Source organism: Podarcis raffonei, chromosome 5 (genome assembly GCF_027172205.1).
Source record: "Podarcis raffonei isolate rPodRaf1 chromosome 5, rPodRaf1.pri, whole genome shotgun sequence".
NCBI classification, from domain to species: domain Eukaryota; kingdom Metazoa; phylum Chordata; class Lepidosauria; order Squamata; family Lacertidae; genus Podarcis; species Podarcis raffonei.
The window spans coordinates 60,576,317-60,590,608 of NC_070606.1; the positions used below are offsets into that span (position 1 = coordinate 60,576,317).

The window sequence follows — 14,292 nt, forward strand, 5'->3', positions numbered from 1 at the left end:
TCCTGCTGCCGCTGCACCACTGCTGCATGATTTCTGTTCTCATCCTGAAGCAAAGTTCTTAACCCGAGGTACTATTTCTGGGTTAGCAGAATCTGTAACCTGAAGCGTATGTAACCCGAGGTACCACTGTACAGGACTTTCATTGCACTATGTGTTTGATTATGGCCATTGCATTTACCATTTTTACGTATCTGAAAACTGATGCTGTTTAAACTTAAAAATAATACTTGTTGGGAAAAATACATAAAATTGCCCACATTGCACTGTGTGTGTATTTTGATGTTGTCATATATATTTTAGCAAGCAGCTTGTAAAATTATGAAGGCTGGAAGAAATGAATTGAACCAGCACAGAATTAGTTCCTTTTTTTTTTGAGGGGGTGAATTTGAATGGTAACTAATTCCTTTTAGGAGGGGGTGAAATGGAATGAATTTCTTGTTAAAATGAACTTTCGAAGCACTGATCTGAACTAGTAGGTAGTCTTGAAGGAATATTTTGGTGTTATGTTTTCTGGTTCCTCCCTTCAATCGCTACTCCCCCCTGACCTTTTTCCACCATGACAAGTGTATAGGTATTTCTGTCACCTCTGCATGCACATCATAGACCAGAAGGCTCCAATGCCTGCCCACCCCTTTCTAGAAGAGGTTTTTTTTTTGTCCATAGTGCAGTTAAATACTAGTCATTTAATAAACAAGAAGGTTTAGGCTCATTTCATGTTTATGGGTATCACAAGAGATGGATCTTGGAAAGTTCATCTGTCAGCCTTGTTTACATCTCATGTTTGATATCTCCACCAGTTTTCACCCAGCCGAGGTCTGCCTTCACCGCGGCGTCTCCCATTGGGCAGCTCGTGGCACAACCTTCTTATGCAGGGCTTTACTGTTGGGGACCCTGTCAGAAGCCTTTTGTACACGAGGGCTGTCCACAGTGCTCTGTCTGAGTTGGAAATGCACCTGGAAGAGAGAAGACCACTAGAGTCCATGCTGCCATTCAATGCAAAGCCACCTCCTGTATCATGTGACTCCTGCATTGGTTACTTGATTAATTACTTGATTAATCAAGTAAGCTCAAATCCAAAACGGGTGTAAAATTAATCATCCCAAGATAAGATATGTCCGTTTAAAGAGGAGCAACGCAGCAATGTCAGAGGTACTGATACTAGGGTGGCCCTGTGTCCTATTTGCTGTCCTCTAATTGGGTTGTGCAAGTGGTGCCACGAACTGGGCTCTGAGCTGAGGGGGAGCCATCTCAAAGCCCAGTCAATGAGGCACTGGGCTTTGGGAAGGACGTGTGAGGCTCTGACAGAGTTCTGGAGTCCTTCCACCTCCTTTTCGAAGACTAATCAGCGCTTCTCCAGCTTTGGGAAGGAGATGGGAGGGCTCTAGCACCCTGCCAGAGCCTCACACCTTCTTCCCAAAGCAGGGAACTTCCTTATTTGCCTTTGGGAAGGCAGCGCAAGGGCTGGACAGGGGGCCTCCACATTTTGGCCTCACACAGGGCATCATAGTATTCAAATACACCACTACACAGTCCATGATTCAGTGATGGCTTCAAATACACTAAATGCTATGTTACAAATGCTTGAAGCACAAGAACATGGCTTGCTACAGGTGACAAGGCCTGGCCAGTAACAAAGCTCAGTGAGTTTAAGGGGAAAGTGTTTATTTTACTCTTTGATGGGACATGGAGGTCTTGGCTAGGGATCCAGAAAGTCAGCAATAGGTTTCCATCCCTCCTTCCACCAGCAGGTGGCTCAGCCAAGCTCTGATTCACAGCACTGCCTCATCGCTCCACTCCCCGCCCCCAATATGCTACACCCCCTTGCAGGGTGAGGATTTCCCTGGCAGTGGAGCCTCTCAGTAAATCATCAGAAATGCATTAAGAGCATTCCATAAAATCTGGCTGTCTCCTCTCTTGAAATGGGGTGGGGCTAAGCTGAGGAAGATCAGAAGCTCACAGAGAAGACGGGCACCTCCACAGAGTCACAGGAGGGCGGCAGGCTGTTTGAGTGGCAGAATGCAGCCTTAAGGCCCAGGAGGTTGGCGAGCTGTGGAAGGCAGCTCAGTGACTGTCCTGAAGGGGGGGGTTAGGCTGCCTTTGCTTCCCTGACATCACAATTAAATGCCCCTTGAAGTATATGGCTCATTTCACTGAGATCAGTCTGGGCTTCCTAGTCTTGAAAGCCCAGTCCTGTGCCAGCCCCAAGTCACAAGGGGATGGTAAACAGGGACAATTAACGCAGAGAAATGACCATTCTAGCACCTCAGGACAAAAAGAACGCCCAGCCCCCACACTCCAGCACTGCCAAAAATGGAAACTTGCCAAACTTCCTTCTTTTGTATGGAATATGGTTGCTGAGTTAAAACACAACTGTGTTACACAAGGTCCCAAGGACAAATAAATAGCAAAGCAAAAGGTCAGGGGTGAAGAACATATCTAGAGATTCTCCAACTTTCCATTGCAGACTGGCAGGAGGCCTTCATTCTCCCTAACTACACCCCCTGCTTCAACTACAGTTTTCCAAAGCAGCTTAATAGAATTTAGAGAGGCTATTTGCTACTTGTAGTTCTACAGAATGACAGAATTAGAGCTGAGGTTAAGAGCGCTGTGTAACTAAAAAGCATCCACAGCCTTTAATCGGGGTGGGCCAAGAAAAGATGCAATAACTATTTTATATCTTTGGACAGACATTACTTAGCACTCTACCAGTTCCAGATTTGGGGCTGGGTATTTCTAAATGGCAACAGGGTGCTCTGAGCAGTGCTGGGCTAGCAGCCAGTTTAATTTCCTAAAATGCCTGAAAGTAACACTAGGTGGGGAGAAATGTGGAAAATTTAAATGGTGGCTAATATCAGCCACCTGGATACTTGGAACTCTGGGATAGAATTAATATTTTTAAAAGGGGGGCATAGGGCAGTGTCAGTGCTGGAGAACTGGGGCCTTGGCCTGACATGGCCCCAGGTAGCACAGCTTGAGGAGTAGGAGCTGCATGGTTTTCTCAGCCAAGGCTCTAGTGGGGCACCTGGAGCACAAAGAGATGCAACCTTACATGCGTGGTCTGCTTTAAACTATCCATCCTGGATTTCTGTGCATCCAATGAGCGGGTCATAGACAGGGCTAAGTAGGGCAATAGTTAAGGGAAATGCTGGGAGGTCTTCTCCTTACCAGTCTGGAAGAGAAGGTGAACTTCTGAAGCTGGGCTGGGCTAATGCTTTCCCATACTCTCAATGTTTCCACATTTTTATTAACCATAATTTCATGACCCAACTCTCATACGGGTGCAGGGAAGGTTTCTTCTCACTATCTCCCAGGCGGCCCTACTCTAATTCACACCCGAAGACCCAGCTTAGAAGAACCTGGCACCTTTAACCTTTCCCCAACACTCACCACCGTGGGTGCAGCTGGGCCCACCGTCACCGTCACCGTCTGTGGCTGGTATCCATCCGCTGATGCAGTGACTGTGTAAGTACCAGGCAGCAGCAGCCGGAAATAGTCACCATGTTCTCCTACCAGAGAGAAAGAGGGGCTGAGAAGATATAGAGAGCAGAGCCAGAGGACACCACTTGGGCTTGACTTGCCTGGCCTCAACCCAATTAGGGAGTCTTAGGGGGGGGGGACCCTGGCCAGAATCAGGGTTCAGTTGGTCCTGATTGTTCCTCTAACAAAGTGCTGAATTATGTATCTGCCCGGTGACACTCACTATGAACACAGCTCAAACTTGCAATGTACTCTGTGCCAGGCCAGAGAACAAGTTTGTCTGTTTGTTTGTTTGCTTGCTTGCTTGCTTGCTTGCTTGCTTGTTTGTTTGTTTGTTTGTTTGTTTGTTTGTTTCACAATATTTCCACTTACGGAAATCACTGATACTTCCCTGCAGAAAGTGCAGGGAAGGGCAGGGGTTAGCACCCCAAAATTTCTCTGGGGGGATTCTTATTGAGCTCAATGGCCCACTGCTACAGGAGTAGATTTACTGCATCGGTGTGTGTGTGTTGGACTAGATGAACTCTTTGACTACTAAGATATTGAAACTGGCTGCCTAAGAGACCATAAAGCTATAGGCATAACCAGTGCTTTTTTCTGGGGGTACACAGGGGTATGCACACCCCTAAACATTTCGTGAATCTTTGTACTTTTGCCCATTTATTGTATTTATTTTTCCCAATTTGAACTATAAAATGGTGATTTTCTTGAGTCAAAATGAGAGTACCCCTAAACATATTTTTTTTAGAAAAAAAGCACTGGACATAACTCATGGCCTTTTCTGTTTTGTTTTTGCTTGTTTTTATATGAGAAGCTTATACCCTTTATAGCCCCTGCGTGGAATAGAATATCTTCACAACAGACTCTCAGAACCCCTTTTAGTCTTCCAGAATGACTCACTGCGAATGTTGTTAACGTAATGCAGAAAGCAGAAGAGAGTCATTTTCAAAGCAAAAGTATAGCTGGCTGTTATATGAAGGTTTTTCTTTCAGATTATAAATGTGGGACATACAAATACAGCAATGCCATTTAATTACCACCTATGATAATAGTCTGGCCTGTGTCAAGCTGGGTACCGACCTGAAGTGACATCATGGGCAATTCCTTTGACTGAGATGACAGCACCTGCGAGCCTGTTGTTGTTGTCATCGGACACCAGACCTTTGATGCCCTGGTGAACCTACAAAACACAAATACCAAACAAATAAGTTGATACCCTTAGAACTGGGGAAAGGGAGTCCACACTGCCTAGATCCAGAATGCAGTGGTTCGGCTTGCCTAGCTCTATGAACCTCCCCTCCCTGAGACCTCCAGGTATAGGGAGGTATATAAATTCAATGAAGAAGAAGAAGAAGAAGAGGAGGAGGAGGAGGAGGAGGAGGAGGAAGACCTCCTGAGAACAGAGCTTGACCCACACCCCACAAGTGATGCATTCTAGCTCAGTGATAAAGCACATGTTCCAAATGCAAAAGACCCCAAGAGATCCTTGGTATCTCCAGATAAGGTTGCCAAAAGCCCTGCCTGTAACTTTCAGTACAGTGGTACCTCGGGTTAAGAACTTAATTCGTTCTGGAGGTCTGTTCTTAACCTGAAACTGTTCTTAACCTGAGGTACCACTTTAGCTAATGGGGCCTCCCGCTGCCGCCCCGCGATTTCTGTTCTCATCCTGAAGCAAAGTTCTTAACCCAAGGTACTATTTCTGGGTTAGTGGCATCTGTAACCTGAAGCGTCTGTAACCTGAGGTACCACTGTACTCAATTGGATGGACAAGTGCTTTGACTTGGTTGTGGTCTGGTATAAGCAGTGCTTTTTTCTGGGGGGATGCAGGGTACGCATACCCCTAAACATTTTGTGCATCTAAGTTTGGTCTCATTGAGGGGCAGTATTTCAGGATGAGTAAGGAAAATTAAAGTACCCCTAAACATTTTCTTTAAAGAAAAAAAAGCACTGGACATAAGGCAGCTGCCATGGAGCACTGGAGGTGAGTCTGGGGAACTAAGGCAGGTAGTGCTGACGAGAAATTTAGCTAATGGGCAAAATAAAAACTGACAAATTGCCAAATCAGCGTCCGCACCTGAGGATTGGAAAGTAGTCAATGTAACACCATATTTTAAAAATGGATCCAGGGGGAAATGAGACAACTTTAGAGGGATTGGGCAGGATGACACCCTGGCAGCTTTATTACCTCCTCTATGTAGGTGATAAGTGCTTCAGCATTTTTCCGCCACTCAAACACCAGACTGCTCTCTGGTGGAAATTTTTCGCAACTCAGTTCAAGGGTAATCTCAAAGCAATTGGTGTGCAGATAATTGAAATCTTGCATCCCTGCAAGGCAAAGAGATGAGGATATTGATTTGTTCCACAATGGGGCTGAATGCAGTCCTCCAGTCCTCTCAGTCTGACCCTTGGGACTCTCCCCAAGCCACACCCCTTCCTGGCTCTGCTTTTGCCTGGTTGGAGAACATGCCCTTGTCTTCTGATGATGCCTCTTGCTTACCTGGGTGGAAGATGGAGAGGGGAGTGCGAGTTTGTGCGGAAACCAGCCTGCTGTACAAAGGTAACATTTATATCCAGTGCTTTCGCACCCACTACCGACATGCATAAGAAGAAGCAAGTTTCCCCTCCCCTGTTTGATAAAATCACCTCAGCCCCTTGCTGGATTGTGGGGGCCAGGTAAAGAGACGTGCGTAAGTTCTGGTGTGTACAAATGTCTGAGCTTTGCAGGGCTGGAATGTTTTCCACGTTACAAAGGTAAATTTCACATCCTTTTCTGTGCTCACTTTGACTCTGGCCCTGTGCGCCACTGAAATGTGGCCTTCAGAAAGGTGCCCATGAAGGAATGTGCCCCTTAGAGTGAAAAAGGTTCCCCACCCCCACATTTCAGGAACAGATGGAAAAACAAACATATTACAAAACAGGCTTCTTTAGGCACAGGCACCATTGGCTCTTCATCTCCTCTTCCAATGTAGAGAATTTCCTGGTGGGGTCACATGTATTGTTTCTTCCCTCCAGAATTTCCTAGCTGAGTCTCTCCCTTTCCTCTTCTCCCAATCTCTCCATCCCCCATTCCTCCTACATGGGCTATTTTGAATGCCCCTGCCTTTCCCCCTTGGCCTTACCCTTGCTGAGCGAATACCAGGAGGCTCCATTGGTGATGCCATCAGGAAAGATATCTCCACAATTTGTGCCTTGGTGCATCGTTCCATGGGCATATGAATAGCTTTTGGCCAGCTGTAAAGAAAGTGCCAAGCTAGTCATAGATTCCTACCCACTCAGTTTCATACGCATTGCAGGGCACAGGCAGAATCCAGATTCAAATTCATTAATTTGTGAACAGACTTTGCAACATCAGTTCCCTGTGCTTCCCATCAAGAAGACCTACACTCCAGCACTGTTCAGAGCTAACAAAATCCAGCACCCAGGGAAAGTGCCGCGGCTATTATGTCTGCTACCACTCACCTTCTGGAAGATGCTGTCATCAGGAGTGGGGCTGTTCTGTGCTTGCCAGACGCTCCGGCTTCTCTGCTCTTGGGATTTATCATATGGGTAGTTGGCAACGACGGCACCACCATGGAGATTGGCCGAGAGAATGAAATTGTAGCTTTTCATCCACTGAATCACAGCAAATGTCTCTGGTTCCACCTGCGAAGGGGGAGAAGCAGGGAAGTCCAGGCAAGAACCACATCCTTATTTCCAGCATTCCCAGTTTGGTACAAACATGGGGCAGAGTCCTGCTAGGACCATACCCCTTCAAAATGTACAGGTAGACTTCCATGACTGAGTGCTCTGCCATGTCAAGTCACCTGGTGTTGGAAAGCTATCGTATCAAGGAGAAAGGTTCTTGCATGGCCTTCCCCTTAATGTGTTCATGGCCAGGTTTTTGAGGGTGGCCCACATAAAACACCTTCAGTGGTCTTCCCCTCCAGCCCCCCCCATGTTTACTATATGGTGATAGCAGATGTATTGCATCCTGTGGAAATTAAAATGGAGGCAGGAGTGAGTCCTCCCTAGTAGGCCACAGGCATGTGCCAGGCTGGAATGTGCCACTTTTATATGGGCTGAGGAGAGGTTTTTATGAAGAGAATCACATAAAAAATATGTGATTACCCTATCTGCATTGTGAAGTGGTACAGTCCAGGAAGTACATGCTTTTCCTGAATGGGTAGGTTGGCTCCTAGTTAAAGACCAAGAGAATGGCATGTTGAGAAACTGTGTACGTGTTGCTACTCACACAGAGGCAATTAAGGTTTGGCAGACAGCCAGAAGGTCATGTGAAGGAGTAAGTCTGCCTGGTGATAACAGAGACATGGAGATAGCTCCCTGATTGGTCAAGCTCTCTCAAGGGAGTTATAATTTATGGCCTACTAACTGGAATGTGTTAGTTCAGTATTTCAATGGTTCAGTGTGTCAGTGAGCGTAGGAGTTGTGAGTCGTGTCAGAGAGAGCTAGCTAAAGATCCGTGTTCTGTTCCTGTAAATAGTCCACTGTGTATAATGAACACCTAACTTCATAGTTCCTGGTTCCTGCTTCGTCTATCCTGTCTGCATCCAAGTTGCCAGTTGCTTCCGTGGATTCTGCATTTACTCTGCTAGGTCTGGCTAAGGTCCTGCAACTAGTCAGAAAGTTGCAAAATACCAATAGGTTTTGCCAATATGGCAAGGGGAATAAATTTTTCTTCTGCATCACTGCAAGAAATCAACCTTGTGGACTTCACAGCCCTCACTGGTCGGATTGGTGGGTGGGATGAAACCCAAGCACCTCATATGTCCAGCTGCAGCCATGGGTCGGTGGCACTGAAACAGAACATCCAGTGTGCTGGATATTGGGAGTAAACTGGGAGGTGGATATTGGATGTAGCAACACTGGAACTAATGTGGGAGTTGAGGCAAAAGAAGAAGAGAAGGATCTTAGAGAGGGGAACTTGAACTGCCACAGCCCTGGAGGGGTGTCCTAAAGCAAGTGTTGTTTTTGTGACACCCAGGCAGACTAGGCATTGAGTGAGTCTACAGTAATGTGTTACCTGACTCCTCCAGTTGTCTGGCAAGGGTATATGGTGGTTGGGTCCACCCTGTTTCTCATTGTAGTACATGACAGTATTGAGGTCAGGAAAGTTTCGGTTAAGGTCGACTCCATTGGCATTGTTTCTCCCAACGAGGTATCCTAAGGGACTTTGGCTCTAGAGAAGAATGAATGGTAAACATGTGAGTCCTAGGCATGGCTATGTGCACACCAAACCCCACCTTGCCACTTTTGTTGGTGTATGTGTCAATGAGAATTTCAGGAAACACAAGGATATGCAAAAATCTCTGGGCTTCTGAGTGTTAATCCCAGCTGGCAGGCATCTTCTGACCCTGTTTAACATTATCAGCAGCCACCATCATTTAAATTAGATTAGAGTTTGATTTATTTGCTGCTTTCCAACAGACTGTTGCACTCAAAATAGCTCAGAATCCACAGAATCCCCTGCCTCCCCTCCCAGCAGCAAATCCTCATATTTTTATGGTCAGAAATTCTTGCATCTATTTGTCCCCTAGACAACGGAACGGGGAAGCCCAATAAAGGAAAAAGTAATGAGAAGAGCAGCATGACCAATCTGGGTCTCCAGTGAGATTAAATACTTTACTAGGCAGTGCTCCAGGCCCTGTTCAGTACAGTTTCTGTTCTGGCATTTAAAGGCTAGGAATTACTGACAGTACCAGAGATGAAACCAATGCATTCAAATCAAGGAGCTCTGGGAATATATATTGACACCGCATGAGTTTCATCAGAAATCCAGTGAGAGTGGAAATAAATCAACACAATAGCTAGACCAATAGCTCTGGGGCTTGGCCCATGGGGCTCTGCTGTTAGTACCACTCCTGACAGATGAAACAAGTCCAGCATCATTAAATGGGCTTTCTAAGCATCTCGGCCTGCTTTGGTTGCCCATCACCAGAATGCAGTGGAAGGGCACAGAACTTGTCTAGAAGCCATGACTAAATCAAATCCCTAAGAAAAAATCCCCAGTGCTACTAGCTTGACTATTACTGTGCTATGAAGGTTCAATGTGTAGGCTGACCATTTAGGCAAAAGCATTGCTAGGTACTTAAAAAAAATCTTAGGACACAGACTCATGACACTAATTTGCCTCTGGGCAAATTAAGAGGGAGGGTGACTGGGGTCTCACCAGCATTGTGTTCTACAAAGTGCCCAGTAAAGCAGAGGTGGCTGACCTGTGGCCCTCCAGGTGTTGTTGGACTCCAGTTCCCATCTGCCCCAGTCAGTCTTTCCAATGGTCATGGATGATGGGAGTTGTAGTCCAACAACATCTGGAGGGTGATAGCTTAGCTACCCCTGCTGTCAATAAAGTAAATACCCACATACACAGAAGTTTTTAGAAGGAGGAAAAGATCCAGCAAAAGACCAGGAGCTCAGGACCCTAAAAAACCCCATACACTTATTCATTAAAAATGGACATTAAAAAGAGGGATTAAAATGTACATATACTAATTCATATCTATAGATGCAACTTTAGAAATAATTACAGCAATTTAAACATGAGCTGGATCCAGACTAAGTTAGTTGAACTTAGTTCCCATTGAAATAAATGCAACTTAAATCATGATTATCTTAACCCATTGATTTCATTTGGATCCAAGTTCAATGACGGCTATGAGCTGCTAATGGAGTCTGATAGACTTGTCCTCCGTGACCCCACCTCCTGCATGTTTTCCCCTGTGCTAGTCCTCCCTTTGCCTCCCTCAGACAACCTTCTTCCATCATCACCATGGCTACTGAGATAAGGAAGGGATGCTTGCCTGGTACCTGGGCAGCTGCCACCTCATATCCATCTGGGTTCATGGTGGGCAAGAGGTGAATGCGCGTCTCATGGATGAGCTGCGTGACGCGCTGGTTGCCATGCCGATACTGTTCACACAGGAACTCTGCGAGCTGGAGCAGCAGTTCCCGGCCCAGCACTTCATTCCCGTGCATGTTTGCCACATACTTGAACTCTGGCTCCACTGGGAAAGTGAGAGATTTGCTGATATTAGAACAGTGGCTGGAATAATACCCAGGGTTGGCTGGTGCTCTGAAGCATAGACACTGGGAAGAAGGCTAGGGCGCATGTTCCCCATTCATGTCCCACAGGGATTAAACTCTAGCTGTGCCCTTTTGTGCTGCTGTGAAGAGTCTCTCTGTGGGGGTTATCCACCATCTACTGAGGCTTCCCCAACCAGTTCCAGCCAGCACAGCTGATGAGCGTTGGGGTCCAAAACATCTGGAGGGCACCTGGTTGGGAAAGGCTGATCTACTGTATCACAGAGTCATAGACAACTGCTGATGCCTTAGGCCACTTCGTGCCATTGGTCCACCTAGCTTGATGCTGTCTACATGGACTGGCAGTGGCACTGACCGGGGAGATTCCCAACCCCACCTTGATATTCTGGCATGCAAAGCCATTGATAATGACAAAGCTCTGTCACTGAGCTGTGGCTCTTCTCCACCTTGCTGAACCCCGCAAAGAATTGTAGAATCAGGGTGGCGCAACCTCTGGGAATCCGTGCCCCAAGAGAGTTGCAAGAAGCAATGGCCTGTATGGGAGTGGTGTAAATTTTGGGGTGGGAGAGAAGCATTTTCTTTGATTCAGGACTGATGAGAGGGTCCATTCAAATCAGAAAGGTCAGGTTCTCTCTATGCCCTTATTTTGTACAGCCAGCTCTCCCCTTCCCAGTTCCTTCATCTCCTCTCACTGCTATGTCACATTCCATACTTCAAAAGCCTCGAGGGGTTTTAGACTGAACTGCAAAATCAAATCAATCCTTCATCTTGGCCTAGCCTCAAATTCTTTTCTCTAAAACCACTCCCCCCATAAAGCGGCCCCTTTAACTCCATATGCAAGACAAGCAGCCTTCAGAGTACAGGAGGGCGAGGGTTTCCTCAGGCTGCAAAAGGACCCTACCTGCTGCTCAACCCCACAGTCAGAGATGGCACTATGGGGCGAAGAAGACAGTTAAATTGCACATTGGAGAAATGGAAGGGCAGCGTGCTTGCAACAACTTTCCCAGTCCCAAAGGAAACAAAACAAGGTCAAAGGGAATCCTAACGTATCCAGACACCTCTTGTGCAATCTGGCATCTGCAAACAGCCCTTTCCCTTTCTTATCCACTCTTCCTCAGCTCCTTGTCCCTCTCCTGTGTTCCTATCCTCTACCTAAATAGATGGCCTGCAGGCATTCTTATGGTACCTCCTGCTGGGTGTTTATTATGGGGTTGGTGCTATAATGATCCCATTGCCCATTTGCAATATCTCAATAACCTGCTTGCAAATTAAGCACCCATCTAGAAGCACCCCTAGCCAACACTGTATACTGCTGAGCTTGGAGAGAGAAAACACAGCCTCACATTCAGCCTGAAGCTCACTGGCTTTTAGCAGAATTTGCCTTGCAGGGCTGTTGTGTAGACAAAATGCTGGGCTGAATGGTGAGTGGAGGGGGAATACAGGCTGACCATTTGATACTAATGACCTTCCCACAATAAACACTTGCCTGGAAGCACCCAAAAAAAGTCTTGATCAGTTAGAATCAGTTCATGTCAGTTGAAATGCCTGAGTAAATAAAACTGCTTTTGCCCGACACTGAAATGTTAGCAATATTATAGCAGATGAAACTCTTTGGGGAGGTTATTCAACAACCAGGGCATCATTGTCAGATAAAAGTCCCCCCCCCCCCCCCCGTTGATGATCATCTCACCTCTGATGGAAGAGGTACTTGGAGAAGAACCTGAGAACTCTTGCCTCTGTCTGACTCTGGTGCCTGTCATCACCTGGCTACTGGCCTCAGCATCTACCTAATTCAGTGCACACCCCATCCCTCGCTTCTTCCAGAGGCATTAGGCTCCACCAAAGCCACATCTGCTATAGCAGTATGAAAAGCTAGGCAGCCCCAAATGGAGGTTTCCCTCACCAGCCAAGGTTAACCATAAACTTCAAACCAGTTCCCTCAGCTCTTATTCCTAGAATCAGAGTTGCGCAGCAAGTAGTGATCTGGACTTGAACCCTAGGGAGCTGGATTTAAATTTTACCTCAGCCACATGCCTCGGAGTGCTCTTTGGACACCTCTCCCTCCCTCGATTCCTCAAGTGTAAAATGAACAAACTAGGGCAAGCCACAAACGAAAAGAAATACAAGCCAGGTCGCCATGGCGAGTCTCTGTCAGCTGACACACGGCTGCATCCTGCACAGCTCCTCCTCCCCACAGTCTCTGCTTGCCCTAGCTAGGAGTGCCGTGGGGCTGGGCTTTGCTGGCCACAGGGGTTCCTGGTTAGAAGCCAGAGCAGCACTGAATTTCACTGCTCCGGAACTTGGCATGGGGTTGGAAGCACACAAAGAAGCAACTGCTCAGCCACAGGAAAGGGTTACAACCCCAGGAAAACACTTACTGGGCTCATGGATGCCGGGATAGTCGCTGAACTCCAGCACATAGAGGTGGCGGCCCTGGACACTGCGCCCAATGCTGTACAGCCTGGTAATGTATGGGCAGGCACCCTTCACGTCATACAGGGCTTGCACCAGCTCCTCATAGCGGTGATGGAAGAAGTTCACTGAGGCTGCCACCCTCGCCAGGAGCAGGACCTTTCCAAGGATCCAGAGCCACTGAGACATCCTCCTGTGGGTGGGCGGCAGGCAGCTCTTTGCGCCGAGGAGATGTGAGCACAGCCCAGGCTCCCTGCCTACCAGGAGCTAAAGTGCAAACTCAAACCAGCTCTCTCCAGTTTCACAGCCAAGTGCCAGCCCACTGCACCTGCCGTGGTCATGGTGGGAGGGCTATCTCAGTGAATGCCCCTCACAGCTCAGGAAGAATTTACAACTCGGAGCTCTTGTGTGCTCTCTGTCTGTCTGTCTGTCTGTCTCTCTCCCCCCACCCAAAGAGTTCCTGGAGCCAGAATCCTTCCAAGCTTCTGTACATTTGGAAAGTTGTGCTGATTCCTGTTCATTTATTAACTCGAGGGTAAACAGGGGCCTAAAGCTGCCTGGCTCTCATTGCAGGCCAGGAGGAACCTGATCAAACTCTTACAAACAAGGGGCGCATTCAGGAGCTGAGGCATCTTCTGCTGAGGGCTCCAGTTGTGCCAGGACTTGGCCATTTTTCAGCTCCAGACCTGAGACTTGGGACTATAAAGAAAAGCGCCTCTGAGCATGGAGTGCCTCCCCGTCTCCACTGAGGAACTGCACCCTGTCACACCACTTTTTCAGGATTAAGGCACAGCCGGCATGGGCCCTAGCATCTTTGTTTTTAGAAATTAAGCCCTAGTATGGCAGACGGTTTGAAATGCCACAGCCCCATGGACTAATGATGCCAAAACAAGAAGCAGCAAACTAACAGCGTTCCAAATAAAGTGCCTTGCAGAGTGAATGTGGCCAAGGACAGAGGGCAGCACATTCTGTACCTGTGCCTCTGTCTCCCTTGAAGTAAAGGATTTACTCCTTAGCCTTTTCTTCTGTCCTGCAAGACAATGGGTACAGATTTTTCCTCCAGGTTTGCTCCTGAAGCCTTTCTCATGGATTAGTATAGCCACAAGGGAGCAAAGGATCAGAGTTTTCCTTCTCCTAGATGGGCTGCCTCAATTCCATCTACTGCATGTGCAGTAACCAGCTTCTCAGACATTGGACCCACTATTGGTTTCATCCACTAAATCTTCCAGGGCCTGTCTTCACATGCAGGGGAACTTCCTAACTCACCAAGGGTTTGAGACCCATTGCTTACCCTCACCTAGTTTAGCCAGCCAGTTTAAAACAACTTTATTATGCCTTTTCAACAATGTTGTTCATCATTATTAA

The 14,292-nt window shown here is 47.1% G+C and overlaps 1 protein-coding gene across 3 annotated transcripts; it reads right to left on the reverse strand.

Moving 5' to 3' along the window:
- Positions 1 to 699: 699 nt before the first annotated feature.
- CPN1 (carboxypeptidase N subunit 1) lies at positions 700 to 13,355 on the reverse strand. 3 transcript variants are annotated; one of them, XM_053389557.1, is made up of 9 exons: positions 12,894 to 13,355; positions 10,282 to 10,478; positions 8,498 to 8,653; positions 6,937 to 7,119; positions 6,597 to 6,708; positions 5,663 to 5,802; positions 4,558 to 4,657; positions 3,388 to 3,506; positions 700 to 953 (listed from the first exon to the last, which is right to left on the reverse strand). In XM_053389557.1, exons 1-9 carry the CDS (start codon positions 13,114 to 13,116, stop codon positions 822 to 824), a joined length of 1,362 nt encoding a protein of 453 aa, XP_053245532.1. In that variant the 5' UTR covers positions 13,117 to 13,355; the 3' UTR covers positions 700 to 821. The 3 variants fall into 3 exon arrangements, with proteins under 3 accessions (XP_053245532.1, XP_053245534.1, XP_053245533.1); XM_053389559.1 differs by lacking the exon at positions 12,894 to 13,355 and adding an exon at positions 12,419 to 12,476; XM_053389558.1 differs by lacking the exon at positions 12,894 to 13,355 and adding an exon at positions 12,206 to 12,406.
- Between the last annotated feature and the right edge of the window lie 937 nt (positions 13,356 to 14,292).